General features: G+C 40.6%; 2 protein-coding genes across 2 annotated transcripts in view; one reads left to right on the plus strand and one right to left on the minus strand.

Annotated features, from left to right (window-relative positions):
* Positions 1-345: 345 nt before the first annotated feature.
* Positions 346-22,963, plus strand: part of LOC126195492 (ornithine decarboxylase 2-like) — a 488,128-nt gene continuing 465,510 nt past the window's right edge. The window contains exons 1-4 of the mRNA XM_049934120.1: positions 346-532; positions 738-922; positions 1,064-1,160; positions 1,372-1,448. Coding sequence (XP_049790077.1) covers positions 833-922; positions 1,064-1,160; positions 1,372-1,448 — 264 coding nt within the window. The 5' untranslated portion in view covers positions 346-532; positions 738-832. The remainder of the gene's footprint in view (positions 533-737; positions 923-1,063; positions 1,161-1,371; positions 1,449-22,963) is intronic.
* Positions 13,197-17,972, minus strand: LOC126194680 (ornithine decarboxylase 1-like). The gene is made up of 10 exons (XM_049932887.1): positions 17,727-17,972; positions 17,180-17,370; positions 16,790-16,974; positions 16,552-16,648; positions 16,265-16,341; positions 15,958-16,130; positions 15,557-15,854; positions 14,691-14,942; positions 14,370-14,578; positions 13,197-14,248 (listed from the first exon to the last, which is right to left on the minus strand). Exons 3-10 carry the CDS (start codon positions 16,877-16,879, stop codon positions 14,014-14,016), a joined length of 1,431 nt encoding a protein of 476 aa, XP_049788844.1. The 5' UTR covers positions 16,880-16,974; positions 17,180-17,370; positions 17,727-17,972; the 3' UTR covers positions 13,197-14,013.

Raw genomic sequence — 22,963 nt, forward strand, 5'->3', positions numbered from 1 at the left:
CATTGCTAAAGCTTACATCCTGATGAACAATGTGCCAACTAACAAGGCACGCTTTATCAAGAGGTACTGCATTTTTCGATGGCACCACTGAAGGACATATTAGATCGCAATACACACATTTAATCGCCATATACCGGTATACGTTTTATATCAACAACAATCCATTCAAGTTCTCTACCATAGTTACTTTGGGTTAATGCCGTAACACATGAGATTTTTGTAAGTGTTTAGAGTTCCCTTTAGCAATGATATTAACATACATATGGTAACATTACTATGGAGCTGGTAGTGTGTTGTGATGCAGAAAACACACTGGTTAAATGGCGATGATTCTTTCGCAGGGTGCTGTAACCTGTGCTCAACTGCGTCAGGGCCCAGCTGCAGGTTTCTTCTTATACAAATCCAGCTGCAGACTGTACCTAAACGGTGAACCGCCTTGGGTACCACTCTTCTGACAGACCAGCAAGAATCTCTCATCTTATTTATTCTGCCTTCAAGTACAAATTGACTGAATCTAACTGAGGGCTGCCTTGTAAGTATTTTACCTCACTGCTGAATACTATTACACTATCCCTTTTACTTTGTGTGTTATAGTAATGCTGAACGCACTCCTTGTGAAATTACATGAATTTTTGGTCGGTAGAATACAAATACGTTTTTATTTTCAATGGGACTTGTTTCTTTCAAATTAATTATTTCAATACATTGCACTCTACTGATTTTCTCTCTCTTTACAGTTCGCTTATTCCAACCAGCTTTTCTTAAAATCAAATACTGATTGATCATACCTTCTCCCAAGTATCATCTGCCACTGATTCAAACAACATCCATCATGCAGCTGGGTAAACTTGATGAACGTATTCATGTCATGGATGCCAGTTCAAACGCCTGGAGCGTCATAAAGGACATTGCACAGTCAGGAGTACGTACAGATGGCTTTTAACTGTCCTAAATAGCTTGTGATTCAATAAACTTTGATACGCTGGTTTTAATAGACATGTTGTTGACTCGGTATCTCTTTATGTCAATTTCCTTCTCACACACGGAATAACTTTTGTTTTAGGTCCAAGAGGAAGCATTCTACGTCTGTGACATTGGTGACATAATAAGCAAACACAAGGAATGGAAAATTAAAATGCCAAGAGTCCAGCCATACTATGGTATGTTTCTACTTCTCAGCAACAGTAGCAGCAGGACTGTGTATTCGCTAAGTCAACGCTGAAATCATTTCCTGTGAAGAATCTAATTTTCAAAATATGAAAGATATCACATATATCAAGTACAGCTACCTATGAAAAAGCTGTCTTCTGTTATTACTAAGTATATAATAATTATGGCTAACACAGTTACTTACTCATATTATTTTTGCAGCGGTGAAATGCAACGATAGCCTCACTGTGATTGAGGTACTGGCTGCACTTGGAACTTGCTTTGATTGTGCTTCAAAGGTGAGTGTACATTTCTATCATTCCTGTTAAAACACATGAACTTATTTTGCATTGCTGTGTGTAGAGGATACAATACAATATATGACAAACATACTAAACAATTTTCAGTAAATTCGTATTACTTTGTTACAGGCGGAAATTGACAGAGTTCTTTCTGTTGGAGTCGACCCAAGCTATATTATTTTTGCAAATCCTGCAAAACCTTCATCGCACATTCGCCACGCAGCAGCTGTAGGTGTTGATCTGATGACTTTCGACAGTGACTGTGAGCTTCACAAAATCAAGACCCTATTTCCTACTGCCAAGTGAGTAAATGAAAATCAGAATATACTTTCCATATTTATGGATACGTAGATTTCGCTCTTGCATAACATATTCGGTAACAACCTTTCCCTGTTCAACTATTTTTTAGGCTGGTGCTACGTCTGCGGTATGATGCTGCCTTCGCTCAGTGCCAGTTGGGGAACAAGTTTGGATGTGACCCAGACTCAGATGCGCCACGCCTTATGAAACTGGCTCAGTCATTGGACCTAGACATTGTGGGCATCAGTTTCCACGTCGGATCTGGCTGTGACGATCCACCAGTATTCTACAAAGCCATTTCTGCCGCTCGAAGACTTTTTGATCTGGGGTCATCTCTTGGGTTCTCCATGAGTTTGCTTGATCTTGGTGGTGGCTATCCTGGCAACAAAGGTGCCCAATTAGACAAGGTAATGTCAGGAATTCTTAGCTGTCTTCTTACGACGGAACTCAAACTAGCATTTCTGACTCTGTTTTGTAACGGGTAACCCGTCTAAGCAGCTGAATTATCTTTCATCTCTTTTCTTCCCTCAGAATTTTTGAATTTATAACAACAGACACTCAAAATACTACTTTAAAGCACCTATATAAATAATGTTATCTTCGAGATCATTTCTTCTCCTTATTTTTAGTTTCTTTGCTTTCGTAGCTCTTTACAATCAATTATCACAGCTTTAGACTAATTTGTTTTTACACTTTAGGTATACATTTCTCGATAGTTGGAATGCTTATTCCATTTTCAAGCCGCTTATCACTTTAAGAGATATGTTTAGCAAAGTCTGTCATTCTGCTACAGATATACGATTTCTGATAATGGGTTTTCATGGGGAAGTCTGGCACTAGTGTCATTGTTTTGGTAACTTCAATCAAAATAATGAAAACTTCTCACGTTGTTATCATCTTATATTGCTTCCTGCCCACTTGCTGCATAATTCATTACTCTGTTTTCTACAAAATGAACTGGTGATTGTTTAGTGAGAAGGAATACTATTTGCTGTATCTCAAGGTTATTTCCATATTTCCAGATTGCAGAGGTGGTGAACAGCGCCCTCGGAGAGTTCTTTCCTGAACAAGATGTTCACGTAATTGCAGAACCAGGACGTTATTATGTTGCCTCAGCTTATACTCTTGCTACAAATGTTCACTCCAAGAGAGAACTTATCAACCCAAAGGATGGGTCCATCACATCAGTCATGTACTATGTAAATGATGGAGTGTACGGCAGTTTTAATTGCATTCTCTATGACCACATGAAAGTGACACCAGTACCTCTCAAAGTAAGTCAGACAGTGTCTGTGTATTATTTTCTCATATGCTATATAACATTGACATAATTAAGAAATGAAAGGAAAAGTGATCATTGCTCTAACACGCGATGTTTCTTTTATAGGCAGCTGGACTTGAAATGCGTCCGTGTTCTGTCTGGGGACCAACTTGTGATGGTCTGGATCAAATAGTTGAGTCTACTTTGCTACCAGAGTTGGATATAGGAGACTGGTTGATTTTTGAGAATATGGGTGCTTACACACTGCCTGTGGCGTCTCCATTCAATGGCTTCCCTGTTCCCAAAGTGCATACTGTGATTGACGTCCAAGGCTGGTAAGAAAGGTTTTTCTTTTCCAGAATCTGACGGTCGTTGCAAAGATTCAAATATCTAAATAGGTTGAAAGATGCATTTGTTATTGTAACCTTACTTATTGTTTCTGTAAATCCATACAGGCTGCTACTCAAAGACCGACTACCCATGACGGAGAATCATTTTGTCATTGGAAACACACCAGCAAATCTACACCTGGGTCTATCCATAGATGGTCAAGGCAACATTGATGAGTGGGATGAAGTCCACATGCCTGTTTCATCTTCTGATGATGAAGTTGCGGATGAACACATGTCGCCTGCAACCCTGGGCACAGGTGTGATATATCCATTCCTTCAGATGGGACAAGTTAATTAGAACCGAATGGAAGTACGTCTGCACCTCAGTGACAGTACATGATAATGCGTTTAGTTAGTTTACTTCTTCCTTACCGAAAAAACGTAGCGATTTTCTCCTGTAATTGTCTGTTCCTTTTGTGTCAGCATCTCGTTGCGTATAAGACAATGTTTCAAGTGACAAACTGTCAGTCATGGCAGGGATACAACACAACACCTATGTAAGTTACATTTTATTAAGTTAGGTGTGACAGGGAAGGCAGATATTCTTAAAATTCTTTAGTGTACTGCAGCTCAGTGCCTGAAATTTGGTTAAGGGACTAAAACATGAATCTCAGAGTAATTTAAACTATCAAGGTTTCTCCAAAGCTATTTCGGGCACTCGCCTGTCTGTAGATATCTCACTGCAAAAGCATAAATTGTATTTATTTAGGTCCAATTAGAGAATTCTGTTGTACGCTCAACACATGAATAGCATCTGCGCCATTGGAAGCAGAACAAATAAACAAAGATCTGTTACTGAGGTGTATGGTACGATTTATGGCAAATGCTATTTTGTTATGCATATTACATAATAGTTTCAGTTTAATGAAACTATTCACATGAAAACTTCGGTGCAGTGGAATGAAACAACTCAATGTAAAGATGTTCCTTTAACGACAGTTTACTTAGAGACAGTTTTCCTTAGCTAGTTATGTGAGGAAATATCACCATAATAGCATTGTCAAATGGTGGAAACTTTGTTCTAGAACTAGTTCAATTCTTCGTAAAATGTTATACTTTTAACAAAACAATAATGTTTCTTAACTACCAAATGCACTAGGAAATTCATTTGTCTCCACTGATATTTGGGTGAGATAACTTGAGATATGGAACCAGTTGATTTCATTTGGAAGGTGTTGCTGTGGTTGAATAAGTGAAGGGGCAGCATCTTTGCTTGATTTTGTAATTTTTAATGTACCATATTTTATAATAAATCCTATTATTTAAATAAATATTTGTTATATTTTGTCTTTACTCCATTATAACCTAATGAGTACCGTATGGAAGTAGAGCAAAAGCATTAACAAGTGGCATTATAAATTATTCTGAGAAAATTGATAATGTATGGAAGTAAAGTAAAGTTATTAAAAAAGGCAGTATTCCATAACATATTCCTGAGAACAATGATAGCAAGTAGCTAAAAAAGGGCTTCCGTATTAACGTTAAAAACTTAGGGAGATTTATTTACTACTAATTCAAAAGAATCCTTAAGATCTGAAGAATTTTTGTAGTGAGTAATGATAGTGACAACACAATGCCAAACAAAGAATGAAAGAAATCGAACTGCTGAAAGTTAAGAAAATTGTAATATGTATTGTATTGCCTTTAACTGGAATAATGCAACCAATACATTGAAATAGTGCGCCAGCCATTAACCGGGTTGGTTTGTAGTGAGTAATGATAGTGACAACACAATGCCAAACAAAGAATCAAAGAACTGGAACTGCTGAAAGTTAAGAAAATTGCAGCATGTATTGTATTGCCTTTAACTGGAATAGTGCAGCCAATGTATTGAAATAGTGCGCCCGCCATTAACCGGGTTCGTCGCCCGGGCCAGTGTATATGAAACATCCAAGGCATGGTCACGAACCTAAGCCCTGCGCGGCTCCGGAGACTCGGAAGTGACGTCAAAATGACGTGTTCACCAGCTAGTTTCGAGTAAGCTGAGCGTGACACTAAGACTACCTTGTACCGTGGGTGATTGGTCCCTCGAGAATCGCAGAAACAACAGCTAAAGATTTCACACACAGCAATTTGGTCCAATTGCGGGCGTAAGAAAGACGATATAATTCGTTACAGATGCTTGTATCGGGCAGAAGTGGACTAATTAAGCCAACTTTTACTAAAAATGAAAAGCACAATAATCACCGTGGAACTAAACAAAAGCGAATATGTATTTATTACGCTGATTAAAATTAAAAACATACGGAAGACCAGACCATACTCTTTGAGTACGTTCACCCTGTCTGTAATTACAACGCTGATATACTCGGACAGACCGTAAAAAGTGGTACATCTGACTAATATCATGTAGGGCTCCTGCGAGCACGCAGAAGTACCGCAACAAGACGTGCCATGGACTTTAATAATATCTGAAGTAGTGCTGGAGGGAACTGACACCATGAAACCTGAAGGGGTGTCCATAAATCCGCAAGAGTACGATGGGGTGGAGATCTCTTCTGAACAGCAAGTTGTAAGGCAGCCCAGAAATGCTCAATAATGTTCATGTCTGGGGAGTTTGGTGGCCAGCGGAAGTTTTTAAATCTGGAGCCACTCTGTAGCAATTCTGGATGTGTGGAGTGTTGCAATTTCCTGCTGGAATTGCTCAAGTCCGTCAGAATGCACAATGGGCATGAATGGATGCAGGTGATCAGACAGGATGCTTACGTCCGTGTCACCTGTCAGAATCGTATCTAGATGCATCAGAAGTCCCATATCACTTCAACTGCACACGCCGCACACCATTACAGAGCCTCTACCAGCTTGAAAAATTCCCTGGTGACATGCAGGGTACGTGGATTCATGAGGTGGTCTCCATACCTGTACACGTCCATCCGCTTGATACAATTTTACCAGGCAACATGTTTCCAGTCATCAACAGTGCAATGTTGGTGTTGATGGGCCCAGGCGATGCGTAAATCTTCGTGTCGTGCAGTCATCAAGGGTACACGAGTGGGCCTTCGGCTCCGGAAGCCCACATAGATGATGTTTCGTTGAACAGTTCGCACGCTGACACTTGTTGATGGCCCAGGACTGAAATCTGCAGCAATTTGCTGAATGGTTGCACTTCTGCCACACTGAACGATTCTCTTTAGTCGTTGTTGGTCCCGTTGTTGGCTCTGAGTACTATGGGACTTAACTGCTGAGGTCATCAGTCCCCTAGAACTTAGAACTAATTAAACCTAACTAACCTAAGGACATCACACACATCCATGCCCGAGGCAGGATTCGAACCTGCGACCGTTGCGGTCGCGCGGTTCCGGACTGAAGCGCCTAGAACCGCTCGGCCACACCTGCCGGCGGTCCCGTTGTTGCAGGATATTTTTCCGACCGTAGCGATGTCGGAGATTTGATGTTTTACCGGATGCCTGACATTCAGGGTACACTTGTGAAATGGTAGTTCGGGAAAATCCCCACTTGATCGCTACCTCGGTGATGCTGTGTCCCAACGCTCTTGCGCTGACTATAACACCACGTTCAAACTCACTTAAATCTTGATAAACTGCAATTGTAGCAAGTTCTAGATATACAATATTTACTATCGAAGGTGTGTTACAAGGATGGAAGGAAGTAAACATAAAAGGGAGGTATAGTAAAATTTCTCCCAATACGTAAAAGTTTTACTACTAGAAATCATTTTTGGACGATCCAAAGACACCATGGAACGCAAAAAAGAAAGACACGGATTAAGCGCCTACAGCCGACAAGGTACAGGCGTGGGAAGAAACTGCGGTTGTCTTTAATTCGCAGAACATTGAAACAGATTGTGACTGGTAGTGTCTGAAAAAGTTTTATAAAAAGCCGAAGAAACAGGTACATCTGCCTAACGTCGTGTAGGGCCCCTGCGAGCGCACAGAAATGTCGCAACACGACGTGACATGGACTCGACTAATGTCTGAAGTAGTGCTGGAGGGAACTGACACCATGAAACCTGAAAGGCAGTTCACAAATCGGCAAGAGTACGACGGGATGGAGATCTCTTCTGAACAGCATGTTGCAAGGCATCCCAGGTATGCTCAATGGTGTTCAAGTCTGGGGAGTTTGGTAGCCAGCCAAAGTGTTTAAACTCATAAGAGTGTTCCTGGAGCCACTCTGTAGCAATTCTGGACGTGTGGGGTGTCATATTGTCCTGCTGGAATTCCCCAAGTCCGTCGGAATACACAACCGACACGAATTAATGCTGGTGATCAGACAGGATAATTACGTACGTGTCAACTGTTAGAATTGTGTCTAGACGTGTCAGAGGTCCCATATCGCTCCACCTGCACACACGCCACACCATTACAAAGCCTTCACCAGCTTGAACAGCCCCGGTGACATGCAGGGTACGTGGATTCATGAGGTTGTGTCCAAACCCGTACACGTCCATCCGCTAAATACAATTTGAAACAAGACTCGTCCGACCGGGCATCATGTTTCCAGTCATCAACAGTCCAATGTCGCAGATGACGGTTCATGCCTTGCAGGATCTTCTTCCGGCCGCAGCAGTGTCGGAGGTTTGATGTTTTACTGGATTCCTAATATTCACAGTACATTCGTGAAATGGTCGTACGGGGAAAATCCCCACTTCATTGCTACCTCGGAGATGGCGTGTCCTATCAGTCGTGTGCCTACTATAACACCACTTTCAAACTCACTTAAATCTTGACAACGTGCCATTGTAGCAGCAGTAACCGATCTAACAACTGCGTCAGTGCCGTATTCTGCCTGTTCACATATCTCTGTATTTGAATACGCATGCCTATGCCAGTTTCTCTGGCGCTTCAGTGTTTTAAGAAAATGACCACGAAAGCAATCGTGCATGACGAGGTATAATCGTAAGACTCACTTTACAATTATTGCGGCACACTTCATCGTCATGGAATTCCATGTGGTGTGTAAACTGGAGCAAACACGGAGTGAAATTTTTTCAAGGTTGAAAAGCATGAACAGGAGCAGGTAAATCCGTGAGGTTTGCGGTTACAGAAAGTGGACAGAACTCATTGCAGCCCCCAGACCAAAATTTTTTCCTGTCTCTAATCCGTTCGATGACAATGCTGATTTTCATCCAGAAGTTACATACAGTGGTCTGTAAACATTTTTAATACGTTCGCGTAAATATTTTGAAGCGAATTTGCTGCTTAAAATGTAGTTTATAATATTGTACGTTACGTCCTAGTTCCGACAGAGATTCAAGTAACACTGAAGGCTGTAGTTCTTTCACGTCAGTAAATGAGGAGACAGTAACTTCAAATGAAAATATTGTTCTCGTTGATGGCAATGAAAATGAAAATATATTTTCACTCAGCTGGTAAGAACGATATTGTACTAAGATAATAAACTGTGACAGCACACAATAGCGTAATTTGAACTAAAAATAACCACTAATTACACATAGATACGCAACACGCAAGCATGGATTCTTTTTAGGGCTGAGAAAACGGTATACGCGTTCGAACGGGCTCCAGATTTCCCTATACGCCTCTGCGTTCAGTGCAGTATCGAGCTTGTTCGAGCTTTGGCTCACGCAGAGCGTGTGCAAGCGATACGCAAGAAACAACTGACAACAGCTGGCCACAACAATAAGTTATGGCTGTGTATAAATTTGACAATTTCGCAAAACAGTGGAGGGAACAGCATTAAATATTACCACTGGTCGAACTCCTATTGTGTTTGAACAATTTGCTATACGAGTTCTCATACTGTAACGCTGTGTATGGATGTATTAAGATTTGTGCTTATTTTAAGTAAAGGTAACAAACAGACAAAAGTGTCGTCCTCCAAAAAATATTTCTGCACTGAACCCAGTATAATATTTCATTCGCTTATGAGAGGCGGTAATGATTTACCAAACAGGTTGTAAATGAGCAATTAAGTTCCTGTTCACATATTAGAACAACAGATAAAAGACTTTAGCAAATTTTAATCAGTTCGAAAACGAGACTGCAACCTGATTTGCATCCTCATTGTGGCGCTAATAGCGCCAATCTTATGCGACTGGCGCGAAATTTGATAGATATCATCTTTCAAATGTAGAAATACACTTAAGAACTTTCGTTTACGTCGCGCAAGTCCTACTTTATGTTGCGATTTTTTTTCCCTCAGTGTGTATTGTGCAAGACAAATGTTGCAACTATAATAACTGCTGCGCGATTTACTTTGATTTAAACAGAGAAATCGTCTTTTGCCACTCCGAACATTCTGCCAACTGCTGATCTGCTTTTCTTGTGGGCCCATTACAGGTTCGCTCAGCCGCCATTTCTTCGCGGAGTACCGGCGTCAACAAATACCTGCAATTTTGGATAAAACGACATTTTGTCTATGGAGTGCCTGACTGATTATTTTGTAAATTTTTTTTGTTTATCTATAGACGCAATCACATGTTTATGACACAGTCATAACCGGTTTCGGCCATACAATGACCACAGGTTCAGTGTATGCCGCCTTTAGAATCTGAAGATGGTCATTGTATGGCCGCAACCGGTTATGACTGTGTCATAAACATGTGATTGTGTCTATAAATAAACAAAACAATTTTTACAAAATGCCTGCAACCCTGATAGCCACTGTCTGCTAGGAATATCCCTGCCGGAATTTCTCCTAATTCCAACTCAGCATGTATGCGTGAGTTTTCGAAAATGTTGCTGTCTTGGGCATATCCCGGTAGTCTAACCACAATACTGGAACATCGTAGCTTAGCGTCTGAGATTGCTTGGACGTTTAAGGATGACCACCCTTGACGATTCCTAAATATCTCTGCACTTTCGCCACCAGGAGATTTGATGGGAGTGTGGGTGCAGCCAATAGCGCGTAAAACAAGAGGAAAACGCGTTATCTGATAAAAATATTGTTGGATTTTCCTCACGTCAGCTCTGCAAGTTGTTGCTACGTCTGTTTTGAAGAAGTTGCCAACCACCATCTGAAAAGCTTCCTGGAACATAAAACAGCAATGTTAAAAGCAACATGTACATTGGAGTCAGTGGCTGGTTTCAGCAGATCCTTTCTCAACCTTAGTTAAAACTGCTGCACGGTATTTTTGTCCAAGCGAAACCTCAGCTTAAATTATTTATCATTTAATTCCCTTTCATGGAACATGCGGGGAGCTCGTTGGATCTCATCGTCGTCCTAAGCAGACACATCTTCATACTCAGATATCTGTAAAGTAAACGAAAGGAAGCAATGTAATTCACATCAAGTAGGTTTGTTGGAGAATTTTGCCCGGGAGAGGTACAGAACGCTCGGACAACAGGGAGTATGGTATTGTTACAATATTTTTATGACCAATACAATATAGAAAGTTGTAAAAATGGAAAAAAAGAATTTCCGAGAACTGACGTGTTCGAACATGAGATTTTTTACGCTGTAGTCCACAACACAATCTCTGAGCGACTGAAATATTTGAAGGGTTGTTACTTGTGTAGTGTTATATTGCTAAAAAACTATTTTGTGTTCTGTTCATCAACGTAAGTTGGAGTTTCATGACAGTTGAAGGAAATTAGTTGGGTAGTTAAAAATTTAATACGAATTGCATAGTTACTGCTACTCGAGCCAAGAGAGAATATGCATAAAAGATATAAACGTACATTTCCGTGGCCATTGTCACAGTCAGTAATATTTTTCTGAGTTTGTGACCGCATTGTCAATATGTAAAACTACTGACATTTCGGTCACTGTTGCAAGTGACCTTCTTCATGGCGTTTTATTTTTTCGTTTACTGTAAGCACACTGACGATGCGGTCACAAACCCAAAAAAAATTTATTGACTGTGTATAAGAGATACTGAATCGTTATTGACTGCTATCAGAATTCGCATACTTAACTGTTCACTTCAAATATTTCGAATTTATCTTACACACTCTGCTGCTAAGTGTCTATAAAATGCCCCTGAACTAATCACATAAATTACGAGTCGTCTCCCACAAACGTTTGTGAGATTAATCATTACGCACACACAGAATCCAGTAATATCCTTAACTTAACCTTCCACATCGAAAAATAGTGTTTCGACCATGGGTGGTGTGGGAATGGTGTAGTCACATAACGTATTTACTTACCACTTTCTTGTGCTGACCGCAACTTTCTTTATTATTTCAATTTGTACTTGCTAAAAACAAAAGCGATGTTTCGTAATGCCACTACACCATAAACTGACGATTGCAGTTTAACCTGACTCTGAACGGCGAATTATCGCCACTCAGATATGATGCGACTTAACGGTGATATAATCTAGGATTAAGGTTTACACAACGCAGATTTCCAGGTTAAGCTTGATCTGAGGTCTTTTTCCATCTTAATCTAAGGTTAAATGCTTTATACAATCGGCCCATTGCAGCTGCATCCTATAAAATCTTGTGACAGTTATGTGACAACCCCGCAACTTCATTCTCCTCACCTAACTGGATAGAGCCACAAGCCTCTTGATGAATTTATGCAAATACACTCCAAATTACTCTCTAACTTTGAAACAAGGCGGAGAAGTTGAGTGTTTGTCAGAGAGGAGGGTTGATTTAACAGAGCTTAAAAGGGAGTGTTATGTTATACCGTATTGTTACAAGTACCAAGTTATGTTTAGGATGTAAATATTGCATAGCAATGTGAACTGTTGTGTAGCATTTTGGATTGTTGTGCGGCATTTTGGAGTTGCAATGCAGGAAACAGTAGTTGCTAATGATCTGTGAAAGCCTTTGCGGTATTAACAGTTAGAATTCAGAATAAGCAAAAATACATATTTCTGTACTAACTACAATAGTTACAGCGTATTAGCTTTTGAAAAATCATAATCCAAAGTGCCTATGATTAACAAAATGTAAAAACAAGAAAAGAAGCAAATGAAATTAGATACTGACGATGTTATCTTTGAGAACTTTCACAATGAAAATTTAACTTTAGAATATGTATATCCACTTAACATTACAAACTGACATCTAATTCAATAACAAGGAAGTGTAGCCATCTCAACTGTATTGCATTTAGCTGGAAGACTGTTTTGTGCCAATACGATTCAGTTGTTTCAGTTACAGTCCAGACATCATACCTTGAGTTTTTGCATGTATCTTAATCTAATCTGTGATACGCATATACGTAATTTTAAATGCAGTGTGACGTCTCTGAATATTGTGTGACAAAGGATTCTACTGTTCTGTAAGATGCATCTAATTTGATTTATGAAGTTATCTTACATGGAGAAATCAGGTGGCATGCGAGTGATCCGATGGTGACTATGATTTACAGATTAACTATTATTATATTCGTTATGTAAGTGTCGATGTTGTTTGATATCATCTCTGGTTGTGAGACCAAGGATAGTACCACTCACAATGTGGGACTTGCCTTTCCCATACTCATCTGTATCTGCTGCATTCTTCCAGCTAAATACAATACAATTCGAATTGCTTCTGGAGTTAGTCATTTTTCCACATTTGTGCACTTCCCGTCCCTTAATTAATTGTTTGATTTCATTGTGTTGTTACTGAAATCAATCCAAATGACTCTTTTTCAACTGAAGGCTTCTTTTGAACTCCTAGTAAATACGTCTCCCTAATATTTTAACATTAATGCAGCAGCACTCGGTTAGCAACCTGCTACCACTATTGGTTTTCTTATGAGGAGAAATTTTCTCAGCAGAATTGTAGAATGACGCTTGTTATGATAATTACTTTGTTGTACTTCTGTATTGTAGCCATTAGGCTATAATGGCGTAAATGAAAAATATAACAAATATTAATTTAAATAATTAGATTTATTATAAAAGACAATAAATAAAAAATTCACAAGTTCAAGCGAAGATGCTGCCTCTTCACTTATTCAACCACAAAGACGCTTTCCAAATAAACTCATCTGTATCCATACCTCAACTTACGTCCTCAAATAGCACTAGAGACAAATATATTTGCTACAGTATTCGGTCGTGAAGAACATAATTAATATGACAATAGTATAACAGTTTACAAAGACTTAACATCTTTCTAGGACAAGGTTCTCAACATTAGAAACTCCTACTTAAGGTGGTATTTCCTCTAATTACAAGCTAAACAGAAAAACTGTCTCGAAGGAAACTGTCATTAAAGGAACATCCTTACATGGAATTGTTTCTTACCTCTGCACCCAAGTTATCATGTGATGAGTTTCATTGAACTGAAACTATTACACATTTTACAACAACAAATTATCGTTTTGCATAAATCACATCATACACGGCAGTGACAGATTTTTATTTGTTTCCTCTGGTTCCAACAATGCAGATGCTATTCAGGTATTGAGTGTATACATACATTCTTTTCTGCTTGGGCTTTTGCAATGATAGCTTGGCAGACAGCTGAGTACCTGAAAGGACTTTGGAGAAACCTTTATACTTTAAGTTATTCTGAGATTCATGTTTTAGTCCCTTAAACAAATTTCAGGTATTGAGCTGCAGTACACAAAACTGTCACTTGATACATCATCTTACATGCAGTGAGATTTTGATACAAAAGAAACAGAAAGCCACAGAAAAAAACAGGTAATTTTTTCCGTTTTCTGCAAACGAGGAGTAAAATAACCTAGTACGTTATGATCTCTGGTAACTGAGGTGCAGAGACGCCTCCATCCGATCCTAATTCACTTGTCCCATCTGAAGGAATGGATATACGATGCTTGAGCCCACAGTTGAATGTGACATGTGATCATCCATAATCTCATCATCAGAAGATGAAACAGGCATGTGAATTTCATCCCACTCATCAATGTTGCCTTGACCATCTATGGATAGACCCAGGTGTAGATTTGCTGGTGTGTTTCCAATGACAAAATGATTCTCCATCATGGGTAGTCGGTCTTTGAGCAGCAGCCTGTATGAATTTACAGAAACAATAAGTAAGGTTACAATAACAAATGAATCTTGCAACGTATTTAGATATTTTGAATATTTGCAACGACCGTCAGATTCTGGAAAAGAAAAACCTTTCTTACCAGCCTTGGACGTCAATCACAGTATGCACTTTGGGAACAGGGAAGCCATTGAATGGAGACGCCACAGGCAGTGTGTAAGCACCCATATTTTCAAAAATCAACCAGTCTCCTATATCCAACTCTGGCAGCAAAGTAGACTCAACTATTTGATCCAGACCATCACAAGTTGGTCCCCAGACAGAACACGGACGCATTTCAAGTCCAGCTGCCTATAAAAGAAACATCGCGTGTTAGAGCAATGATCACTTTTCCTTTCATTTCTTAATTTTGTGAGTGTTGTATGGCATATGAGAAAAAATACACAGACACTGTCTGACTTACTTTGAGAGGCACTGGTGTCACTTTCATGTGGTCATAGAGAATGCAATTAAAACTGCCGTACACTCCATCATTTACATAGTACATGACTGATGTGATGGACCCATCCTTTGGGTTGATAAGTTCTCTCTTGGAGTGAACATTTGTAGCAAGAGTATAAGCTGAGGCAACATAATAACGTCCTGGTTCTGCAATTATGTGAACATCTTGTTCAGGAAAGAACTCTCCGAGGGCACTGTTCACCACCTCTGCAATCTGAAAATATGGAAATAACCTTGAGATGAGGCATATAGTATTCCTTCTCACTAAATAAACACCAGCTTCTTTGGTAGAAAATTGTGTAATGAATTGTGCAGCATGTGGCCAGGAAGCGATGTAAGATGCTCACAGTGTACTAAAATTGCGTTAATTTGATTGGAGTTACCAAAGTGCTGACACTAGTGCCAGACTTCTCCATGAAAACCCATTTTCAAAAATCGTATATCTGTAGTAAAATGACAGACTTTACTAAACATATATCTTAAAGTGATAAGCGGCTTGAAAATCGAATAAGCATTTCAACTATCCAGAAATGCATACCAAAAGTGTGAAAACAAATTAGTCTAAAGCTGTGGTAATTGATTGTAAAGAGCTACGAAAGCAAAGAAACTAAAAATAAGGAGAATAAATGATTTTAAGATAACATTATTTATATAGGTGCTTTAAAGTAGTATTTTGTGTATCTATTGTTATAAATTCAAAATTTCTGAGGGAAGAAAAGATATGAAAGATAATTCAGCTGCTTAGACGGCTTACACATTGCAAAACAGAGTCAGAAATGCTAGTTTATGAAGCCTCGTAAAAAGACAGATAAGAATTCCTGACATTACCTTGTCTAAATGGGCACCCTTGTTGCCAGGATAGCCACCACCAAGATCAAGCAAACTCATGGAGAACCCAAGAGCAGACCCCAGATCAAAAAGTCTTCGAGCGGCAGAAATGGCTTTGTAGAATACTGGTGGATCGTCACAGCCAGAGCCGACGTGGAAACTGATGCCCACAATGTCTAGGTCCAATGACTGAGCCAGTTTCATAAGGCGTGGTGCATCTGAGTCTGGGTCACATCCAAACTTATTCCCCAACTGGCACTGAGCGACGGCAGCATCATACCGGATACGTAGCACAAGCCTAAAACATAGTTGACAAGGAAAATGTTGTTACCGAATATGCTATAAAAGAAACAGATCTATCCATAAATATGGAAAGTAGATTCTGATTTTCATTTACTCACTTGGCAGTAGGAAATAGGGTCTTGATTTTGTGAAGCTCACAGTCACTGTCAAAAGTCATCAGATCAACACCTACAGCCGCTGCGTGGCGAATGTGCGATGAAGGTTTTGCAGGATTTGCAAAAATAATATGGCTTGGGTCGACACCAACAGAAAGAACTCTGTCAATTTCCGCCTGTAACAAAGTAATACGAATTTACTGAAAATTGTTTAGTATGTTTGTCATATATTGTATTGTATCCTCTATACACACAGCAATGCAAAATAAGTTCATGTTTTTTAACAGGAATGATAGGAATGTACACTCACCTTTGAAGCACAATCAAAGCAAGTTCCAAGTGCAGCCAGAACCTCAATCACAGTGAGGCTATCGTTGCATTTCACCGCTGCAAAAATAATATGAGTAAGTAACTGTGTTAGCCACAATTATTATATACTTAGTAATAACAGAAGACAGCTTTTTCATAGGTAGCTGTACTTGATATATGTGATATCTCTCATAGTTTAAAAATTAAATGCTGCTCAGAATAGATTTCAGTCATAACTTAGAGAATACACAATCCTAATGCTACTGTTGCTGAGAAGTGGAAACATACCATAGTATGGCTGGACTCTTGGCATTTTGATTTTCCATTCCTTGTGTTTGCTTATTATGTCACCGATGTCACAGACGTAGAATGCTTCCTCTTGGACCTAAGACAAAAGTTATTCCATGTGTGAGAAGGGGATTGACATAAAGAGTTATCTAGTCAACGACATGTCTATTGAAATGGACATATCAAAGTTAATTGAATCACAAGGTATTTATGACAGTTAAAAGCCATCTGTACTTACTCCTGACTCTGCGATATCCTTTATGACGCTCCAGACGTTTGAACTGGCATCCATGACATGAATACGTTCATCAAGTTTACCCAGCTGCATGATGGATGTTGTTTGAATCAGTGGCAGATGATACTTGGGAGAAGGTATGATCAATCAGTATTTGATTTTAAGAAAAGCTGGTTGGAATAAGCGAACTGTAAAGAGAGAGAAAATCAGTAGAGTGCAATGTAATGAAATAATTAATTTGAAATAAACAAGTCCCATTGAAAATAAAAACGTATTTGTATTCTGCCGACCAAAAATTCATGTAATTTCACAAGGAGTGCGTTCAGCATTACTATAACACACAAAGTAAAAGGGATAGTGTAATAGTATTCAGCAGTGAGGTAAAATACTTACAAGGCAGCCCTCAGTTAGATTCAGTGCATTTGTACTTGAAGGCAGAATAAATAAGATGAGAGATTGTTGCTGGTCTGTCAGAAGAGTGGTACCCAAGGCGGTTCACCGTTTAGGTACAGTCTGCAGCTGGATTTGTATAAGAAGAAACCTGCAGCTGGGCCCTGACGCAGTTGAGCACAGGTTACAGCACCCTGTGAAGGAATCATCGCCATTAAACCAATGTGTTTTCTGCATTACAACACACTACCTGTTCCACAGTAATGTTACCATACATATGTTAATATCACTATTAAAGGAAACTCTAAACACTTAGAAAAATTTCAAATGTTAAGGTATTAACCCAAAGCAACAAAAATAGAAAGCTTTGAATGGATTTTTTTTTTATATTGAATGGGTGTACGGTGATGTAACAAACCTCCTTCAGTGACACCAGCGCAATATGCGGTACTTCTTGACAAAGGGTGCCGTGTTACAGTGGAACATTGTTAATTAAGATGTAAGCTTGTATGGAGGAGTGTACAGGAGCTGTAAGTTGAACGTGACTTACCTCATTTATGTGCAGCCCAGGTTGCACACTCAAAGCTCTTGAACACATTCACTAAGGCCGTTCACTATAATTTCCATACACCAGCCAACTGGTGTGAGATTCCCGTGTTCTGATCACTAGTTATAAAAGTGTGGTCGGCAAACCACTCCGCACCCTTCACAGAGTTATCTGTGCAGTCTCGGCGTAAGATGTCTTATAGCTGGGCGAAAGTGAATTCGCTTCCAAGAGCGTCTGCCTCCTGATGTCCGTAAGTGGACACTGGTGATTTCGCCAGTCCAAAGGTGCCCTTATATACTCTGGAGAATGTGCGAAAGGGCCGTGGGGAACAAATCTTATCTGGAAAGTGGCGTTACTTGTCCAAGAATGGACTCGTGTCAGACGTTTTTCCCCCCTCTCCACAGGTAACCACACTTCAGTATGATATTGTCACTATTTTTACTCGTTGTCACCTTCGGTCTACGTGATCATTAATGGACGGAGCTCCTATCTCTTCCATCAAGACTGTTAAGTAGCCGTGAGAATGGTGATAAAAATCATATGATGTCGCTGTCGTTGCATAACGACCGGGCGCACTGTGACGTCGATTCGGAGGACAGGTTAGCCGTGTAACGGTTCCGGAAGTCGAGGAATTATTATTTGTTGTCTTAGTTCTGAGATGACACTCGTACGCAGACACGTTCCTGACTTTCCATTGCCGGAGTGCGAGCATTACCTTGGCGATTCAGCTGACGTTTAAGTTACACTGACAAGCGAATCCACGATGCCCTAGTATCAAAAAATTATTGGGGTATTGATTTTGTTTTAGGATTTATACTAAAACCCATTTTGTAGAATCTTCCTTTACAGCACTACGCTGAGGCGACATAGGTCATGGTATCGTGTAGTGGAATGCACGTATACAGACGGTGGCAGTATCACGTACACAAGGTATAAAGGGGTAGTGCATTGGTGGAGCTGTCATTTGCACTCAGGTCTCTACGTCTACATGATGTGGGTAATTCAAATGGTTCAAATGGCTCTGAGCACTATGGGACTCAACTGCTGAGGTCATTAGTCCCCTAGAACTTAGAACTAGTTAAACCTAACTAACCTAAGGACATCACAAACATCCATGCCCGAGGCAGGATTCGAACCTGCGACCGTAGCGGTCTTTGGGTAATTCATGTGAAAAGGTTTCCGACGTGATTATGGCCGCACAATGGAAATTAACAGACTTTGAACCTGGAATGGTAGTAGGAGCTAGATTCATAGAACATTTCATTTCGTAAATCGTTAGGGTATTCAGTATTTCATAGTGTCAAGAATGTGCCGATAATGTGGCTACACTGAGTCACAGCGCCAGAGATTGCGCCAAAGAACATTATTCCGTCGCCTCCACTGGTGCAGTAGTAGTTCAGAGGATGTCGAGGGTAGTTGTTGTTCTGTTGGGCGAGAGAGTAGATACTGTTCGGTTGGTGTAATGTATAGATGGAAGAAGTTGCAATTGTCACAGTGTATTTGAGAAAGGAGATGGGCTTTTGATTTATGATACTGGTGTAATGGAAAATTTTCGTCAATATTTAATGAGGTAATAAGGTATTACAGTTTTCTTTAATGACAATGCCTGTTGTTCACAGGTACAGTCAACAAAGCATCTGGAGGAGGAGGAGGAGGATATTGGTGTTTAACGTCCCGTCTACAACGAGGTCATTAGAGACGGAGCACAAGCTCGGATTAGGGAAGGATGGGGAAGGAAGGCGGCCGTGCCCTTTCAAAGGAGCCATCCCGGCATTTGCCTGGAGTGATCTAGGGAAATCACGGAAAACCTAAATCAGGATGGCCGGACGCGGGATTGAACCGTCGTCCTCCCGAAAAGCATCTGGCTCGTGTTCATTTATTAGATTTCTAATTCTGGTTTCTATGTGCAATTATAGTATTTCTGGTTTTCAATTGGTTCATTGTAAATGGCGTTTAAAATATTTGTCGTGTTGAGAAAGAACCGTGCCAGATACAGGTACGTTGAGTCACACTACCACACACAGAACAGTTACACTTGTGCTTTGTTGATTCGTAGCTTTTATAGTTGCAGGGGACTGAATTAATCAATTGTGTTAATGGAAATTCCTTGTCATTCTTTATTTGTATTTTATGCATTCAGATTGCGTGGTAATACTAGTCAGGCCAACCGGTTACCAGACTTCGTAACCGGTCACACAGTTACTAAAATTATTGCATGTATTCATTAATTCTTTTAATTAAGCCCCCATGCAAATACTAAATTTCAGGCATTATGTCTCACCACTGACAACGCAATGGCGCTTAACGACAGAGAGCAGCAGCGGTTGCGTGGAGTTGACAGTCCTGAGAGACAAGCAACACTACGTGATACAACAGCAGAAATGAATGTGGGACGAACTATATGTTAGGACAATGCGGCGGAATTTGGTGCTAATGGGTTATGGCAGCAGATGGCAGCTGCGAGTTCTTTTACTAACAGCACGACACGCCTGCAGCGCCTCTCCGGGCTTCGTGACGATATCGGTTGGACCCTAGACGACTGGAAATTCGTGGTCTGGTCAGATGAGTCCCCATTTCAGATGGTAGGAGCCGATGGTAGGGTTCGTCTGTGGCGCAGTCCTCACGGAACCATAGATCCAGGTGAGCTGATGGTAGGGCTCGTCTTTGGCGCAGTTATCAACAAGAGACAGTGCAAGCTGGTGGTGACTCCATAATGGTGTGGGTTGTGTATAGATTGAATGAACTGAATTCTGTCGTCCAACTGAACCGATGATTACTTGGAGTCCAACTGTAGCCATTCAGTGATGGAATTTTTATGGATGATAACGCGCCATGTCATCAGGCCACAACTGCTCGCTGTTTTAATAATATTCTGGATAGTTCGAGAGGACAATTTGGCTACCCAGATCGCCCGACATGAATCCTACCGAACATTTGTGGGACATAACCGCAGATCAGTTCGTGCATAAAATCCAGCACCAACAACACTTTCGCAGCTATGGACGGCTATGGAGGCAGCATGGTTCAAAATTTTTTCAGGGGTCTTCCAGTCACTTGCTGAGTCCATGCCAAGCCGAGACACTGCACTACGCCGGTCAAAAGGAGGTTCGACATGATATTAGGAGGTATCGCATGACTTTTGTCACTGCAAGCTGATCGGCGACTAGAAGGCAGCGTGGAAGGAGTGCAGCCTTGGAGAAGATTCTTGCCGTTCGTCGCTTTCGGCTGCCCTGCCGCCAACAACGTTTGCTACCTTCCCCGCACAAAATTCTATATTCAATACAGATGCGAATATTCCCAGCGTCACAATTGCTTGTAGGAGGGCCTAATTAAACATTCTGGCCACTAGTATTTAAAAAGTTGCCGCTCATAAAAATGAATGTATTGGCCTTGTTCATATGCGAAATGAAATTAGTAATACTGTGGCTCTGAGTACCAGGTAAGAATTAATAACTAGTGTTCGATCGGGTGCCCAGCGTATGGCTCCTCTAGCACTTCCCAGTTAGAGTCGCTTCTGTCCCTATACGCAGTGTGCAAGACTTGCCCCATCTGATCTTTATGGTACTTCCTCACTCGCGTTGTCGGTCATCAGCTGTAATACAGAATGGCACCATCTGTACTCAAGAAGCGTGATATCAATCAAGTACAATGCTCCAGTTGCCTTTTTTTGGGGTCATCAGTCTTCTGAATGGTTTGATGTGGCCCGCCACGAATCCCTCTCCTGTCCTAACCTCTTCATCTCAGAGTAGCACTTGCAACCTACGTCCTCTGTTATTTGCTGCATGTATTCCTATCTCTGTCTTCCTCTACAGTTTTTGCCCTCTACAGCTCCCTCTAGTACCATAGTAGTCATTCCCTCATGTCTTAACAGATGTCCTATCATGCTGTCCCTTCTCCTTATCAGTGTTTTCCACATATTCCTTTCCTCTCCGATTCTTCAGAGAACCTCCTCATCCCTTACCTTATCAGTCCACCTACTTTTCAACATTCGACTGTAGCACCACATCTCAAAAGCTTCGATTCTATTCTGTTCCGGTTTTCCCACAGTTCAAGTTTCACGACCGCACTATTCTGTACTCCAGATGTACATCCTCAGAAATTTCTTCCTCAAATTAAGGCCGATATTTGATATTAGTAGACTTCTTTTGGCCAGAAATGCCCTTTTTACCATTGCTAGGCTGCTTTTAATGTCCTCCTTGCTCCGATCGTCACTGCTTATTTTATTGCCTCAGTAGCAGAATTCCTTAACTTCATCTACTTCGTGACCATCGATCCTGATATTAAGTTTCTCGCTGTTCTCATTTCTACTACTTCTCATTACCTTCGTCTTTCTTCGATTTATCTCAGTCCGTACTCTGTACTCATTAGACTGTTCATTCCATTCAGCAGATCATGTAATTCTTATTCACTTCCAGGATAGCAATGTCATTGGTGAATCGTATCATTGATATCCTTTCACCTTGAATTTTAATTCCACTCCTGAACTCTTATTTCCATCATTGGTTCCTCGATCTACTGATTGAACAGTAGGGGCGAAAGACTACACCCTTGTCTTACACCATTTTCAATACGAGCACTTCGTTCTCGGTCGTCCACTCTTATTATTCCCTCTTGTTATTCCCTCTTGCCTATTGCCTTAAAAGGTTAAAAATGGGATTAACCCCCACAACTTGTGAAATAATATAGTTCATTCATAGTATACAATAGAAACACCTGTAAAGCAGCTGACCTGCTACCTGTGTCTCCATAGCATTCGTTTACCTCCTAGTAGCGCTTGAAAGCGAACAAATTAACGCGTAATATAGAGTTTCTTAACCTCAATTTTCACCCTTTAGTACTGACTATTTTTAATGTCCAAATAGTGATACGAACTCCTATTACAACATGATTCTTGAGCAGAGTTTCAGAAAATTAGAATCAGTAGGAGAATAATGATGATTTTTTTTTTGTAGTATTCAACCACTTACCCCTTTCCGAGAAAAGCAGTGAATGCTACGGGTGGTGTTGCATGGTTGAAGAGGTGCGTTCCGGCACTCAAAATTTTGGAGATTAATCACTGGTTCAAAGTAAGCAGCACTCCGTTTTCAGGCCACAAGTTGACCATCAGGATCATCCGACCGCCGTGTCATCCTAAGCTGGGGATGCGGAGAGTAGGGGCGTGTGGCCAGCACACCGCTCTCCCCGTCGTTATCATGGTTTCCTGTGACCGGAGCCGCTACTGTTCGGTCGAGTAGCTCCTC

This window comes from Schistocerca nitens, chromosome 7 (genome assembly GCF_023898315.1).
Source record: "Schistocerca nitens isolate TAMUIC-IGC-003100 chromosome 7, iqSchNite1.1, whole genome shotgun sequence".
Lineage (NCBI taxonomy): Eukaryota > Metazoa > Arthropoda > Insecta > Orthoptera > Acrididae > Schistocerca > Schistocerca nitens.

What these genes read in the sequence shown, in the direction of transcription:
- LOC126194680 (XM_049932887.1), bottom strand. Translation starts at nt 16,879, where the DNA reads ATGCAGCTGGGTAAACTTGATGAACGTATTCATGTCATGGATGCCAGT. An exon ending in AAGAGTCCAGCCATACTATG is followed by an intron (nt 16,342 to 16,551) that starts GTATGTTTCCAC and finishes TTATTTTTGCAG; the next exon opens with CGGTGAAATGCAACGATAGC. An exon ending in TGACACCAGTGCCTCTCAAA is followed by an intron (nt 14,579 to 14,690) that starts GTAAGTCAGACA and finishes TTTCTTTTATAG; the next exon opens with GCAGCTGGACTTGAAATGCG.